The 15,850-nt window shown below is 36.8% G+C and overlaps 1 protein-coding gene across 1 annotated transcript in view; it reads right to left on the bottom strand.

The window, feature by feature from the left end:
• RYR2 (ryanodine receptor 2) overlaps positions 1 to 15,850 on the bottom strand; it is a 311,345-nt gene that overhangs the window by 205,631 nt on the left and 89,864 nt on the right. Inside the window, exon 4 of the mRNA XM_064158603.1 lies at positions 13,884 to 13,904. Within this exon, the coding sequence (XP_064014673.1) occupies positions 13,884 to 13,904 (21 nt within the window). The remainder of the gene's footprint in view (positions 1 to 13,883; positions 13,905 to 15,850) is intronic.

Here is a 15,850-nt window from a genome sequence, read left to right as displayed (position 1 = left end):
TCCATATCTGCTAGGTCAGGTAAGTGCTCAAAGACATTCAAGCTAACTCAACAGGATTTGGGGGTTCTGAAAATTTAGAAATCATGCCCAAGTAACTGTTTCTCTTGAGAATAGCAGCATAAATCTTGAATGAAAGAAAAATAAGGTAATAAAATTAACTTCTATCCCATGAAACTGCAACCACTTTTTCCACAATTATTCTTATTACAGTTTGTATTCATCTATAATCACTTTAATCACTCATTAAAAACAAATAAATCTTGTTACAGCATGAGCAAACTTTCAATTTCTGCTGAATATTTATGAATTCCCTAGACATTAGTCAGGAACAGAAATTGTCAGACAAGACTTAAGGCACTGAATAGAGCATTAAGTCCATATTCCTCTGACAGAACATCTCATGTAACACTATACATATCACACTCTTCAGGCAGTATTGATAAATACATAATGCGGAGTCTCTAAATGACAACTCCATAAGCATCACTATTCTTCCACTTAGGGCTCCTAATTTAATTTTTTATGTGCAGCATTTATATACTTTATTTTATCACCAGGGACTGACCTATTTGACTGAAACATCAGATTCATTACAGAATAAATTGGAAACAATCATGCTATGTTATCTTGCTGGAAGCTGCATTTCAACACTGAAGATTGATTTATATGAATGGCTGCGGTGGTAGCATGCATTTATTTCCCCTCCTAGTTGTCCAGCCTTATCTTTAATCTACTAGCATAATATTTGTTGATCTTTGAGTTACTTAGTCAAGAAAAGGGATAAAATAGCTTACTATGTGGAGTAAAGGATGCCCTCAAAAGACTGCAATTTTTGTACTTTCAAGAAAGAGCCAGGAATTTCTGACTCTTTAATGAGAATTTCCTCTCTTCAAGGAGAAGAAAGCACCTTGATGGAGACAAGGTATATTCTGACTTTCAATCAACTGTGCAGCAGTCAAAATGCAAAGAGGCATATCCAATAATCTGGAAGACTGAATGACATGAATTTTCACTAAGAACGAACAAAAGTCATGGCCTTTGTCCAAAACACAGTCTTGATAGTAAGACATGAAGGTTTCACTTTGAACTACCATTACTACCAGCACTGCTAAAGGCACAAGGAAAGAATGAGACAACTGATAATGTCAGGCTTATTGTACCAAAGATGAATGCTGAATGTCTGCTGCTCAACACACTGGAGGAGTAAAACTGTTGTGAGGACACTCTATAACCAACAATTCAGATTTGCCAGGGAGCCTTATGAACAGGAATCAATGAAGTCAGTAATATGGATAAAAGGTTCAAATTTCGTTATCAAAATTATTGTTCATCCAGCTGTAAATTTGATAGCTAACATATAGATTTGGGAGAGGGATACTGTGATAAATAAAATCACAGCTACATTAACTCACCCTTGTTTTGGCCATATTGATTTGTCTGTCTAGCACCTCTTTTTTATTAAATGCCCATTTCTAGCCAAATAAGAGAAAGGTTGGGTCAAAAAAAAAAAATCCAATCACTTCTGTGAAAAATAAGTGAATGTTTTTTTAGATCTCTTTTTTCCCGAGAAGATTAGAGTAATTCTTTTTAACCACAATTACTTTGCCCATTTAAAAGTTCAAGCAAGTTTGCTACTTCTCTTTCTTAGAGTTGCAAAAATCACTTCAAGCATTTTCCACCAAAATATTTCTGAGAGACAATTATAACCAAGCCATCCACAAGGAGGGAAAATGAAAAGGTGATAGAGAAAAAATGCAGGAGAGGCTGGAAGAGAAAGCTGGTACTATAAATGTCTTACGTTTGAGAGCCTGCCTTCCAGGAAACAGACAAACCTGTCAAGTAATTTGCTATTCACAGAATCCCAGAACTTCAGAGGTTGGAAGGGACCTCCAGAGATCCTTCCAGAGTCCAACCTTCCTGCTAAGGCAGGATTGTCTAAGGTATCCAGGCAGATTTTGAAAGTCTCCAGAGAAGGAGACTCCACAACCTATCTGAGGAGCCTGTTCCAGTGCTGTCACCCTCACTGTAAAGAAGTTTCACCTCCTGTTGAGGTGAAACCTTCTATGTTACAATTGGAATCCATTGCTCCTTGTCTTATTGCTGCTGACTAAAGAGATTGGCCCCATCCACTTGACACCCATCCCAATATTTGTATACATTGATCAGATCTCCTCTCAGCCTTCTCTCCTCCAGTTTAAACAGCCCCAGGTTTCTCAGTCTCTCTATTTTAAAGGCTAATTTCACAACTATGCAGCATCTAAGCCAGAAATTACATAGTAAGTAGCTGCTGGGCAATGACTCTCTACTGAACAGAAGCCATGTATTTTAGACCCATAAATAAAACCCAAAAATACTAAAAGTTAACAACTGGGCTTCTGTGGGAGAGAGGCAATATTCCAAAACAAGGTGTGCCACTGAAGTTTCATTAAATTTCTAGTAACCAAAGATTAATATTTCAGAAGACACTGCAAGTAAGACTTCTTGGAATCCACAATCTGACTGATTCAAACTGTAGTGCTCACAGGTTTGTGCACAAATATAGGAATGGCATTATAACGCAAACAAGTTTTTAACATCCACATTATTTGAGACTTATTCCCTTTATGTTTTTAATCTCCAACTTTCAGAATAGTTTTATAAGTTGGACAATTTCTTCCTTGAATAAAAGCAGTCTGGGGAAAAAATACATTTGTATTCAAAGAAGAATTTATCCATTAAAGTTCCACAAGTTATGTCATTCAAGACTATCAGTTACATGAACACAAAACTCTTCTAATATCCTCCAAAATTTGGGGACTTGAGATTTGAAAAGTCTTACTTCAGTCAAACTGAGACTGAAAACACACAGGACAAATTCACACTGTCTGTGGACACTTCATACAAACTGCCCATCTCTAGTCTAATATTTCCACAACTGGATTGTAAGATTAATTTGGAGTCACCTCATCATCCAAAAGCCATTGCAGAAGGAAAGGTAATTTAGGATATAACAACAACTACAGATTACATCTGAGGTTCACATCTGAAGAAATTAGCATTCAAAAAACATATAGAGATTTCAAATTCAATATAATTTTGTGTAATGAACGTTATCTTGAAACAAAAATAAAGAGGGAAAATAAGTTAAAATTGAGAAATACATATTTTCCTTGTTTCTTAATAGATATGGAATTAAAATGAAAAAAAAAACTAAAACCCAGTAACAAAAAACAAAACCAAACCACACAAAAAACTAAATAATGAGCAAAATGTGCAAATGATGGAAGAAGCATAAAATGAAATGTTTATAATTAGATTGAAAAAAAAATATGTTTTACTGTGAATTCTATACCTTTATACATGGCTCAACAAATCCTTTATCTCTGTATGATCTTGTATGTAACTGTTGTATGTACAGCCAAGCAATAACCAAACAGATTAGAACAGGTATTTAATTGATGATAATTCATACAGTAGCACTTGCACCGTTGTGCATCATCTTTCTGGGGACAGAGGTGAGGCTCACCAGTCTGTAGTTACCTGGGTCCTCCTTACCCTTTTTGAAGATTGGAGTGATGTTTGCCCTCCTCCAGTCCCCAGACACCTCCCTCGTCTGTCATGACTTAATGAAGATGGCGGAAAGTGGTCTGGCAATGACCTGTGCCAGCTGCCTCTGCACCCTTGGGTGCATGTCATTGTCCTGATGGACTTATACATGTCCAGATTACTCAACTGTTCCTTAACACAGACCTCATCAGAGAAAACTCCTCTGTCATCCTTTCCTCTGGTGCCTCAGGTGTCAGGGGCTCCTGAGGAAAGTCTCCAGCAGTATAGACAGACACAAAGAAGGCATTTAGTAACTGCCTTTGTGTCCTTTGTCACCAAGGCACCTGTCTCATTCAGCAGAGGGCATAATAGCTATGAATCTGATGGTGTGAGTTTATATATCCATGGCTGTAAGACAGGCATTTCAGTTTTGTGGGATGAATGCCAGACAAAGAGTCTAGAAAACCCCCAGAAGTGGTGAAAATCAAATCTGTGAAAATAGGCTGAGTTACTGTAGAACCTGTGAAGTAACTCTGGAACAGAGCTAGAAGGCATGTGAGACAAGATTAGACCAGGCAAAACTGAACAATTCACACTTAGAATAGCAGGGCTGGCAAATTACATCTCCAGCAGCATCAGAGAACTTAAAAATGCTGCAAGCAGTATAAACTATAAACAAAACTACAGTGTGTGAGCCAAGGAATTTTACACATTCTTCCTTCTCACAGAAGTATCTCTTTTCTTTAAAAACCTTGACAAAAAAAAACCCACAGTATTTCTTCTACAAAGTAACAGCATCCAGGGCCAGAAGCCTTGAATTCTTCTACTAAAACACAGAAACACCAATTAAACCTTCCTGCAGAAACCAGGGTCTTGGGTTGCCATTTCCAGTGGTTGGCACCAAACCGCAGCATTAAATGCTTAGAATTTAAAGATCAAAAGTGAAATAATTCACTGATGTGACATTGTGGCAATATTCCTTTGCCCTGGTCATATCAAATAACACCACCACCAAAGAGTGAATTCAGATTAATCTAAAACCTCTTCATTTGTCTCATTGTAGCCTATATACCATGTTACGAAAGAGTAACAAATAGGAAGTAGGACCTCTCAAGATAGTGTATATGTTATACATACTCTAGTTACTACACTTTACTTGAAAACCACTATGTGGTTCATTGTCTTTTCATGGAAAAGCAGTACACTACAAAGCAGTAAGAGCTGCAAAAATTCAGGTATGGAGGTTATTATGACTGATGACTCTGCTGGTATCTACTCTTGTAATGATGGCCACTGTGAACAAAACAAAACAAAACAAACCAAACCAAAAAACTCCAACATTTTTCATTGAGTGATCCATAGTTATCTTCTGTTTTGTATGATGTGGTGCTTTGGGCTATTGTCTTTTAAGAAGACCACAAAGACAAAGTCCTCCAAAAAAAGAGAGTCCCAAGGGATGGATCTGGTCATCTCAGGATATTGTAACACTGTTATTCTATTCTGCTTTCCAATATTACAGTTTATAAAGCAGTGCCTAGCTTATATTGTTCTCTTCTCCCTGTTTCTCCTCCCTTCACTTTTCTCCTTGAGAAGAGTGCATGTCTCTGCTTATCTCATGTTTTTTTGGGTTTTTTTTTGGGGGGGAGAGGCAGATAGCTTCATTCATAGAATCAACCAGGTTGGAAGAGACCTCCAAGATCATCCAGTCCAACCTAGCACCCAGCCCTAGACAGTCAACTAGACCACGGCACTAAGTGCCTCATCCAGTCTTCACTTGAACACCTCCAGGGATGGTGACACCACCTCCCTGGGCAGCCCACTCCAATGGCAAATCACTCTCTCTGGGAAGAACAGACTGCACTTGGACACCAATCTAAAAAACTGTATGAAAAGACATGAGCAATGCCTGCCAAGATGTGCACCTCTGCTAGAACACCTCCACCAGAAGAACTGGAGGAGTAACTCCTGCAGAATAACTTTGGAAGAAGAACACCTGATGAACACCCCTGGACCATGCACAGTTTCTCGCTCCCACCCCCTACTTCCAGCTTCTGGCAATATAATCCTTGTCCTTTTCCTTCCCTGCTTCTCTTTTTTCTCCATTGTTCCCTCTCCCCCCTTCTCTCTCTCTCTCCCTCTGTTTTGTTCAACTTTATCCTTTAATATATAGTTTTGTGGTGACATATGGTCTCACTTGCATCTTAATTTCACAACATGGAAATCTATAAGAACAGATCTTGCTCCTCTGGACAGAGATATTGTTAATCTCTGTTCTCCAGACCTTGACATCATGCTAAGCCAAGGAACAGAAAAAAAAGAGTTTAGCTAAATGATAGGCTTCCTAAGTATGGCTTGATTTAAAAGCTGCATCACAATGTGTAATTATGCTTTACATACCTACCACATAAAAATATGTACTTAAATAAACTGGCTAGTAAAATACACAAGGATGTCTTATTCAGTTAAGAGCTCAGAGATACTTTACTATCTATATTAAAAAAATTAGAATCATTGGCAATGATGATAAAAGATTTTTGCCAAAACCATGCTTAAATGATCCCAATTTTGCTAATACTGACCTGTCAGAAGGCAGAATAAACAGCCACACAATTAAAATGCTTCAAATATACCTCATCATTAATATTTCCAACATTACATCTGTTGTCACTTTCCCAGCAATGGCATACTTTATACCAACGAAAAGCATATACAGAAGAGAAAATTAATAATATTGATTATCTGTTTCCAGCCTTCCACATAAACCAAACATTTTTATTCACAGCTGTGAATACTTCCATTACAAACTCCTACTTTAAAGCACTTTCAGCAGTTTGGGAAAAAAATTGCCCAAGATTAACATCTGCAAACTCTCCTTTAGTTTAAGTTAATTCTACTTCTTCACTGCATAGGAGCTAGATGGAATTAATGAAAATCTTCCTGGTTATTTTGGATCTAAACATGTTGAGGAGAGAGGCATTTTTCACAGTTAAGGATTGTGCTTCAGCTTTTTTCTGTTACTGTATAATACAAGGAATATGAATCATCATCACTTCAGAAACTCCCCAAAAAAGAATAAGACAGACAAGCAAACGGGAAGAAAAGATGGATCAGCAGGGGAGTCATGCTAAGAAAATTCCTCTGATATCATTAAATCCAGTTCTCAAAATAAAATGGGTTATCTAGCCCAAAATTTGTCCTTTTTCTAAACTGATAATGAAGGAAGTCTATACCATAAAATAGGAAACTCTTAGGAAATGAAAATCAGTAAACAAACCACTTCAGAAAATGAATTGGGAATAGACATTGATCATTAAGGGGAAAAGCAGCAAATGGATAGTGAGCAGATCTTGATTAAAATTACAGCCAATTATTCCAAGGTTACTTATCCAAAATGTTTGCAGGCTCACTAAATGCCTTGTCATAGTCTCAGTAAAGAAAAGGAAAAACAGGTTAAAACACTGCAGTGCAGAGAGCTCTGCACATGCTTACATTACAGACCCGAGACACCCTAAAGGACAGTGAGAACCACTCATCCCACCTGAGAAAAACAAACCATCACAACTGCTTTCCTCTAGCAGAAGCAGCAGTGTGCTGTCCCTACTTTCCAAAATGCTCACATGTTTTACTGCTACTTGTCACTGACTCATTGTCTCAAAATTCCTTATTGACTACCTAGTGCTGCGTTCTCACTGAAAGAGTAAGGTTGAGTCTAGAAGGCCATAGTCCTCTTCAAGGAAGGGGCCTGCCCTCATAACCTACATAAACCATAACCCAAATCCAAGATGGATTCACTGCATATTCTAAATCCAGATTTCCACAAAATTCAGTATGTGATATTCTAGTGAAAGCAAGTTTGAGACTGATGTTAAAAGCGAAGAATGAGTTAAATTTAATGGTAGGAATTCACAGAAAGTATAATATCAAATGTTTAACTTGCTTACCTTCATCATAAATTTCTGTAGAGCCATGAGAAGGGGAAAAGAAGAGAACATGTGAAATGAATATTTGGTTTCAGGTGCCTAAAACTGGGATTTGTTTTCCCTGAAAGTGTGAGTGGGGTATACAGAACACTGAACTACATTAAAAAATGAATGCCTATCATTGCATAATTATAGCTCGTGTTAGAAAGCAAAACAGCTGCTCAGAACATGGCCTTTTTTTTTTTCCCACAATAGTTTTCTCAGATTTTTGTTTGTTTATTTTCACTTTAATTAACACAGATAATTTTAAGTGCAATCTGATTTGTAAGGCCCTGCATTCAAAGTGCAGTGCTGGACAGCAGCCATCACTATTGTGGCAACTCATCATATATAAATACATAGTGAATTAGGAAAATTAAAACGTTACTAATATTTCATGCAGTGGTTAAAAATAAGTCAGGATCACATTTCTGGTATCAGAAGATTATGGAAATGTTCAGGTTTTCATGGACGTTGCTCAAAGATGAAATCAGAGTGGTGTTATCTTACGTGCAGTGATTTGTTTTTCTTTGTGAGAGTTCTATGGCCCTCTATTCCTCTTTTGACCTCATCAACTCATGTTTTGATATCATGAAGTTTTAACGTGAGGACTGAAGCTTGGCAGCAAATCTCTATCCATATGAAAAGAGAAACTGACTGGAAAGCTTCCAAGCGAGACTGAATGCTTTCATTCCATAGATGCTTTTTAAATGCCAGTATGTTTTCAAAGATACAGAAGATATTGGGGGGGGGGGGGGCTGGAAAGTATAATAAAATGATCCCAAAATGTTGAAGGACCTCTCTCCTTAAAAGTTTTCCAGGTCTATTTGCTAATTATATATTTGGAAACAAACTGACCAAAACTAAAGACTATGCACCCTGTGCAACGTCCCCATAAAGTCAGGATTTAAAATACAGTATGATCACTCAGTCATTGTTATTATTATTATTATTATTATTCAATGCCATTTCTTGTCATTCCAATATTTTGTTTGTTTTTATTCCAGAAGCTAACCAGAAGTCTCTGCTGAGCTGTTTACAGTGTGTGTGTGTGTGTGTAAATTCATTAATAGAGAAACACATTAATTAGTAAGTTAGTTCAAATACAATCTTTGCCATATTTTTCAATACTGACTTGGGTCTGCCATCGTGCTGCCAGTTTATCAAGATTAGATCCATCAAAGACCTCACTCCCTTCTAGCTGTCATTCACCTACAAAATTCTGAGAACTTTGCAGCCTCACTACTCTTCACATACTATAAAAACATTTAACAACAGAGCTCTGTGAAACCTTCTGATTCTTTTCTTGATAGTTTGATTAAGCACTTGATTGTAATCTCTTAACTAGCTTTAAGTGAAAGTGGATAGTTTCTCTCTTCCCCTGATTACCAAAATGACACAGCATCTTCTGGTGTCAGATTTTTTTGGAAGATGAGATTTAATAATTCATTCTCCTCAGTTGACATGTTAAATAAACTACAACAAAATATTTGTCATCTCTGTCATATTGCATTCTGCAGTGATTCTGGTTCCTTAATAACTTTGAGGATGTCATTCTTAGAGATGGAAAGTGCCATACACAGTCCCTCTTCAAGGCAGAAAACCTCACAGACAACAGTGCGTGAGAGAAGTCTGGATGCACACATACTCCTGCTGCTTCAAAACCACCAAGGCAAGAAAAAAGGCTGAAACTTAAACCATTGGATAAAAGCTTTCTGTTCATGGGAAATACTTAACAGAACATTACACCCACAACTGTGAAGACAATGTCCCTGTGAAATTTTAAGACAAGCCAAAGAAGTTACGTGCCATGAACTGTGATGGCCTCAGCTGTCCAGTTACAGCAAATGGACAGGGCAGAGGGTTCCAAGTCCTACTGCCACCCTTCTGCAAGAATTTTCTCCAAGGTTTTTAGACCAAATAGCTTCTTAGATAAAGGAGAATGCTTACTTTGAAAAACATTAGCTCTCAGCTTGGGAAAAAAACACCAACCACACAAAAAACAGCAAACAAACAAAATCAGAAACCCAAAAAATAACCAAAAAAAAAAAAAAAAAAAGACCAAAGACCACCAAAAAGCTGAAATGAAACAATAGAAAGTACACACTTCATGTAGGCAACAGGTTGTTGCACAGAAAATGTCTCTAACTCAACCTCTGCAGAAGGAAGGACTTTCACTTTCTTAATGCACTTCTGACATCCACTGCTCTTGCAAGGTATCGTTTGCCAAACGCTGCAACCGAAATGTACTGGTTTGAGGCCAAGTTAGATCATTGGTTGTGAAAAGAAAAAAAATTATGATGTCTATATCATTCATTGGCTTGCTGAGTGGGAGAGTAAGTCAAAGCATAAACAATGTTCTCTCACTTTGTCCTGGGACGTTGCCCTGTTCCTTTCTCTGCCTGGTTACATCTAATTACTTCTTTTTAGCCCCAGTCTGCTTCGATATCTCACCTGTAATCTCAGCAACTAACACATAAGCTTTGATCTGCTTATGTTTGTCTGAGATAGAGGCAGGGAGGAAGCAGAAAGGGGGGTAGCTTTGAGCTACTGAAGACATATTACTGTAACCATTTGCCTTTGTTTTGCATCTGTTTGCTGTAGCCAAAATTCACTCCATCTTGTTATATTTATCTGCTCCACACTAACCTGAAAGCCAGAATTAATACACTCCTCAACTTAGAAGACTCTGTAATGAAAGTAATTATTCTGAAAAGTGTCTAGAGTGTTTCCTTACTCTGCAATTTTCTTTGCTCCAAAGAAACTGAAAATTAGTTTTACCAGTGGCATAAAACTGAGCTATCACAATAAATGAGGAAAAGAGAACAAGATTTATCATTATCTTCAGCAGAAGAGGCTCCTTTGTGTGCTTGAAAGTTTTGGACAATCCTATAATATTATAGTTCATAAAGCTTTGCTATTATCCAGTGTGTGGATGAAAACCCTTGTCCTTTGCACTTGAAATTTAAGGACCAATACACTTGGTTTCCCTTCAAGCAAGAAGCTCCTCAGAGGATGAGTCTTGAAAACAATCATTCTTGATGGTTCATAATGCCAAATTTTCAAAGTTAATTCACCAACTATAGGTAGGTAAATGTGTAAAAATGTCCAGGTTTTAGAAACCATAGACGCCCTTGGAAAAATCTTGCTCCTTACGCTGAATTCTGTTACAGTCCTGAATGGTTGTTCTGAAAGTCAAGAGGTACATTCAAGGTGCTCTTTAAAAACACCCATCTGGAAATCTCAAACTTGCAAACAAACATCAATAGTTGCTAATTCACAGCAACAGACATTTAAAAATTATTTCTCTTGTTTCATACATATATTAAAAGAGAAAAAAATACAAATTGAAAGGAATTCCTTTCACTATGTATCATTCAGCTTCAGCTTATTTCATTACACCTATTTTCTCTGTAAATCAGATATATTCCACATCTTCTAACTCAGGTGAATTTATTAAGCCCCTCTGGTTCTGTGCTAGTTTAAGGCTCACTGGACTACTGTAAGAAGAGAAATTAGATCATTGGTTGTAAAAAGGAAATGATAGAGTTTATATCATTCATTGGTTTGCTAAAAGGGATAAAAAGCCAAAGTATAAACAATTCTTCCCTCTTTGCTTCTGAGTGCTGGATCTCTTCACTTCTCTCTCTATAGATAGGGCTGGGTGATAGCTTGGACTGGATGATCTTGGAGGTCTCTTCCAACCTGGTTGATTCTATGATTCTATACTATCTTCCACTAACCTTGGCTAACAGATAACACACAAGCCTTGATGGTTGTTTTCTGTCTGGGAGAGAGAGACAGTGGCATTGGGCCCCTTCTGGGCTTCTTTTCTTTGTCTGAGAGGGAAGTCTGGATTTCTGTATATAATTTTAAACACATGTAGATATATTTTGTATACATGCTTGTAAATTTAGCTTTGCTGTAAATATAGCTTTATTTTACTTCTAATCCCTCTGAGCTGATCTAGTAAATTTCTATTAGTGGGGTTAGGGGGGGAAGTTCCTCAACCTACTACAGGATCTCTCCCACTTAGTAATTTAATTAAAAGCAGAAAAGTTCTTTTTAAATAGGAAATGAGAAAAATGTAAGCTTTGCTTTCAATTATTTTTTACACTTGGTCATTTTAATCTGTTTCACTCTTCACTGCAAGCCCCCAGAGTCAGACTTGCCAAAAGACAAAAAGAAAAAGCCCAAGGTTCAAGGAATATGTTAAGGCCACTTAATTCTTACTCAGGTTCAAGTGCCAGCACACACCTTACAATAGAAAAATTAATTTGGAACAATATCACTAAAAGCATGATAGTCATTTGGCAGAAGCACAGCAGAATTGGAGTCATTCCTTCCAAATTTTTTGTCAGCACAATTTGCAAACTGGAAAAGCTCAGAAGTGAATGACTTCTATCCTATGAATGGCATAAAAACAGCTTGCAGCAAGAGGCAGTTCCTAATTTCACAGAAGCTTGCCTAACTTAGGCTCTGGACTTGGGTTTCCAGGTGTCCATAGATATACCAATATAACAACACACTTGCATTAATGCTATGTGTTCTCCATTGGAAAATGGCTTATGAAGAAATACACATATCAGAACATGTCTGGCTGCAGTGACTGCACAACTGTGCAACAGCCAGCTGCCTGCTGCATTCAGTATGTATATCTGCAACTCACCACAAGACCTCGGGTAACACTCTGGAATTAGAGAGGGGTTAAAAGCTGCTTTACAGAGCAAACTGCAGCTCATCTGATACAGAATTATTTTGTATTTGAAGTAAAGCCAACATCCCACTCCATCCCCATCAGATGGGAGGTTGTCTGGATTACAGAACTGGTCTATTAAGAGAAGTCTTTAGCAGATGTAACTGAGAAAGAAACATTTAGCATTGCTGCCATGGGAACCATTTCTTTTCTAAATGGTTTAAGGACACATTTCCATGAAGCAGCCTTTCTAAAGAGTAAGATGATGGCAGATCTCACTTGTATTTATGCAGTCATGTAATTTTTCCAAGAACCTACTCTTTGAGTACTTTAGTCAAAACCAAGCCATGTCAGAGTATAATCCATAAACTTCTGGCTTCCGATTTTTCATGCATCATGAAGTATTAGGCCCAGTGCCTTGTATACTACTGAACTTCTTTATTGCTGTCTTACTCTATATAGCAAAATTCTTTGTAGATGTAAAACTACAGAACCCAAAGGTTTAGAACCAAGATCTCTCACATGTAATTAAAAAGGTGAGAAAAAAGAGAAGGTAACCTGACTATCATTATGGCACAAAAACATTCCAAATCAATCGATTAAATATCAGATTCACAGAATATGGATAATGCTATCATACTGATACAAGTAGTTAAAACTAATACTTAACTGCAGGTATTGTTTAATAAACATTAAAAACATCTACCTATATATGCCACATGACATAATGTGGAATACATGAGTAGAAAGGGCATTGAAATGCTTAAGACACCAATTAATGTACTTACCTACACTTTAGTCACCACTTCCTATGAACATGTAATAATCATAGATTCAAATTCTATTATCACTGACTGAAGTGAAGTGATACCAGTGCTATGTTATTGGCCAAATACAAAATGATGTCTGAGGTTTCTCCTGGTCACTTGCAGCTCAAACCAAGTATTAAGAAATCAAGGAGGCCTATTAGGGTCCAACCTTTCAGAGAGGCTTCTCACATTTTAAATGTAAACAAACAATTCTACACACACTTTTATGACTACTAACTCATACATATGCAGATGTCGGAGGTAACATCGGAGAACACCACATATAAATATGTTTCATATAGAGGAATTATATCAGATGCCCAAACAAATATGCATGGTATACACAGACACATTAGGAAAGGGCTTAACAACAAACTCGGTAAGTAACTGTGCTTTGGCTTTATTTGCTAAGATCTATAAATCACTCTTTTAACTTATTTTTCATTCTGTAGCAGCTGTTCTCCATCACTAAATGTGTTGTGTGTATATGTATTATTTGCAGCTAGATATGGTGTCACATTATTATTTATAAGTATTACTTATCTTACTATCATGCATTTCAGGATTGGATTTCTGTACTGGAAAGACAGGGTGGGTTACAGAATGGAGTTTAAACATTAGACAGCAAGGCTCAAAACTGACAGGCAATAAGCATATATTCATATTACACAGTTATACAGTGAAATTAAAAGAGAGAAAAGTCATTGTGGTAGCATGAAATTTGGTACAAAAATGCAGGAATGACCAGATCCTACTTGATCATGTATTTGCCTCTTTTTTTGAGCCATGCAAGCTGAAGGGTCATGAACACAGAGGGTATCAAAACAGACAGGCTAGACTCAGTGGTAACACAAAACATTTGGGATCAAGTGAATAAAAGACAGAATCACATACCCATTTTTCCACATCAACTAGCTGTAGAAAGAAAAAGCAAGAAATCAGTAAATCTCTTTCCTTGAATACAGCACATCAAAGTCTATTTTGAAGCTAAGTTTGGCATTTTTGGAATACCTAGTTTCAATAAAAATGTATGAGTAGAAGCTATTCTCTTAGCACCTCCTATTTAAAATCTCACTTTTTATTTTATGGGAAGTACTTCATATTCTGAAACTTTGAATTTTCTATTTCAATAATCATATAGTAGGCAGAAAATTAAGACTAACAAGGAATTAATTTCACATTGTGTTCAGTACCAACCATCAAAAATGCAGAACACAGTTTCCTGCAAAATATACTTCCATTTCCTCAAGTCCTCTGTCATAAGTAACTATTGGTCACTCTAAAAGGTTGGTGGCTGCTACCCAAGATTTGCCTTTTTAAGGAATGCCAAAAAAAGGAAAATTAGGAGGTTCCTGTCAAACTCTGACCCTACAACCTTCAGCATAAGAAAATATATTGTGTAAGAACACAGAACAGTATACCAAAATGTCCTTCATTTTTCCTATGGGGAATGAGGGAGTCACTCTTGAAACTTAAGGTTTGGCATTAAGAAAATTGTTTCGAGGTACATTAAGTAAGCACATTAAAAATTACACTAAAAAGTCTTGCAGTCTCTAAAAGGATAGAAAACATCTACTAGAATACACTTCAGCTTACTATGGCAGTATCTACTAAAAAGTTCACTGGCACCAACATCAGTACCAAAGTAGAGTTGTCTCTGGATGTAGCACAGAAACATTGCAGCATACTGAGCCTTCTGTAGTTTTACTGCAGGTACACATGGACATTTTGTTAGCAGATACCACAAAATTTTATCAATGACATGAGAAACTTTAGGTCAAACCACGAGCAACTTTGAAACCACTACCATTTGGATTTTGGCTTACTTGTGAAATTCTCGTAATAAAAGGCAATATATTGAGTGCTTGCCTATTAAAATACTTTTATTCTAAGTAAATCTTATTTTATATTTTTTTTTTCAGTTAAAATGGAGTTTTAGATTTTCAACTTTGCAAAGTCTTCCTAACACACAGAAGTTAGAAAACATCATCTGACCTATCAACTAAATAACATGATAAATGTATAAGCGTTCGTTAAGTTGACAATTTCTACCTCTCTTCTTGGATTTGGATTACATTTTGATTTATAACAGAAATTCTGTGATTTGCCTCTGTTTTATTGTTTTATAATAATCTTTACCGTGACTTTTGTAATCAGATACAGCTGCAGAAATCCCTCCTCCAATATATGCAAAAGACATAAGACATTGATAAAAAAGCAAGCAATGACTTAACTATAAACAATACAACAATGAGCACTTAAAAAAACAAGTCAGAAATAGCCAAGTTAGATTCACATGTAAGTTTTCCATTTACTACCTTATTTTAATACATATTTTGTTTTGTTAAAATTCTATATGCTCTGGGGACATAGCATGGCAAACAATCTGACTGTGACAATGCTAGAAAGAGGTGAAGTGATTCACTCTTCGTTGCCTTGCTTTGAGAAGCTCTCACCACCTCTTAGTTTAAGTGAACAGTGCAGATACAGTAGGTAACAGAATCAACTCAAAGAAAGCTCCACATACATCATTAGTTGTACAACCAATTGCCTTGCAATTGATGAGCTGCCCTTCGACTTTATTTAATTGACACCACTTCAAGAGACAAAGGCATCATTCACCAAGAATTTATGAAGTCTACACGCTAAAACTACATTGGTGTGCCCATCTTTAAACAGAAAGAGAATTGCCAACAAGTTTTGGCATATGCCAAAGTGTGCTAGTTTGACCCTAGCTACAATGTTTTGGTGAGAAGAACTAGATTATAGGCTGTGGAAGGAAAACAAGGCTGATGTCTACCTCACTCATTGGCTTGCTAAGATGTACAAGAACAAGAATCAAAACATAGATAAGGCACTAC

This window comes from Pogoniulus pusillus, chromosome 18, assembly GCF_015220805.1.
Source record: "Pogoniulus pusillus isolate bPogPus1 chromosome 18, bPogPus1.pri, whole genome shotgun sequence".
Taxonomy (NCBI): Eukaryota; Metazoa; Chordata; class Aves; order Piciformes; family Lybiidae; genus Pogoniulus; species Pogoniulus pusillus.
The sequence above is the reverse complement of the archived record's forward strand: the minus strand, read 5'-3'. Positions and strand labels throughout refer to the sequence as shown.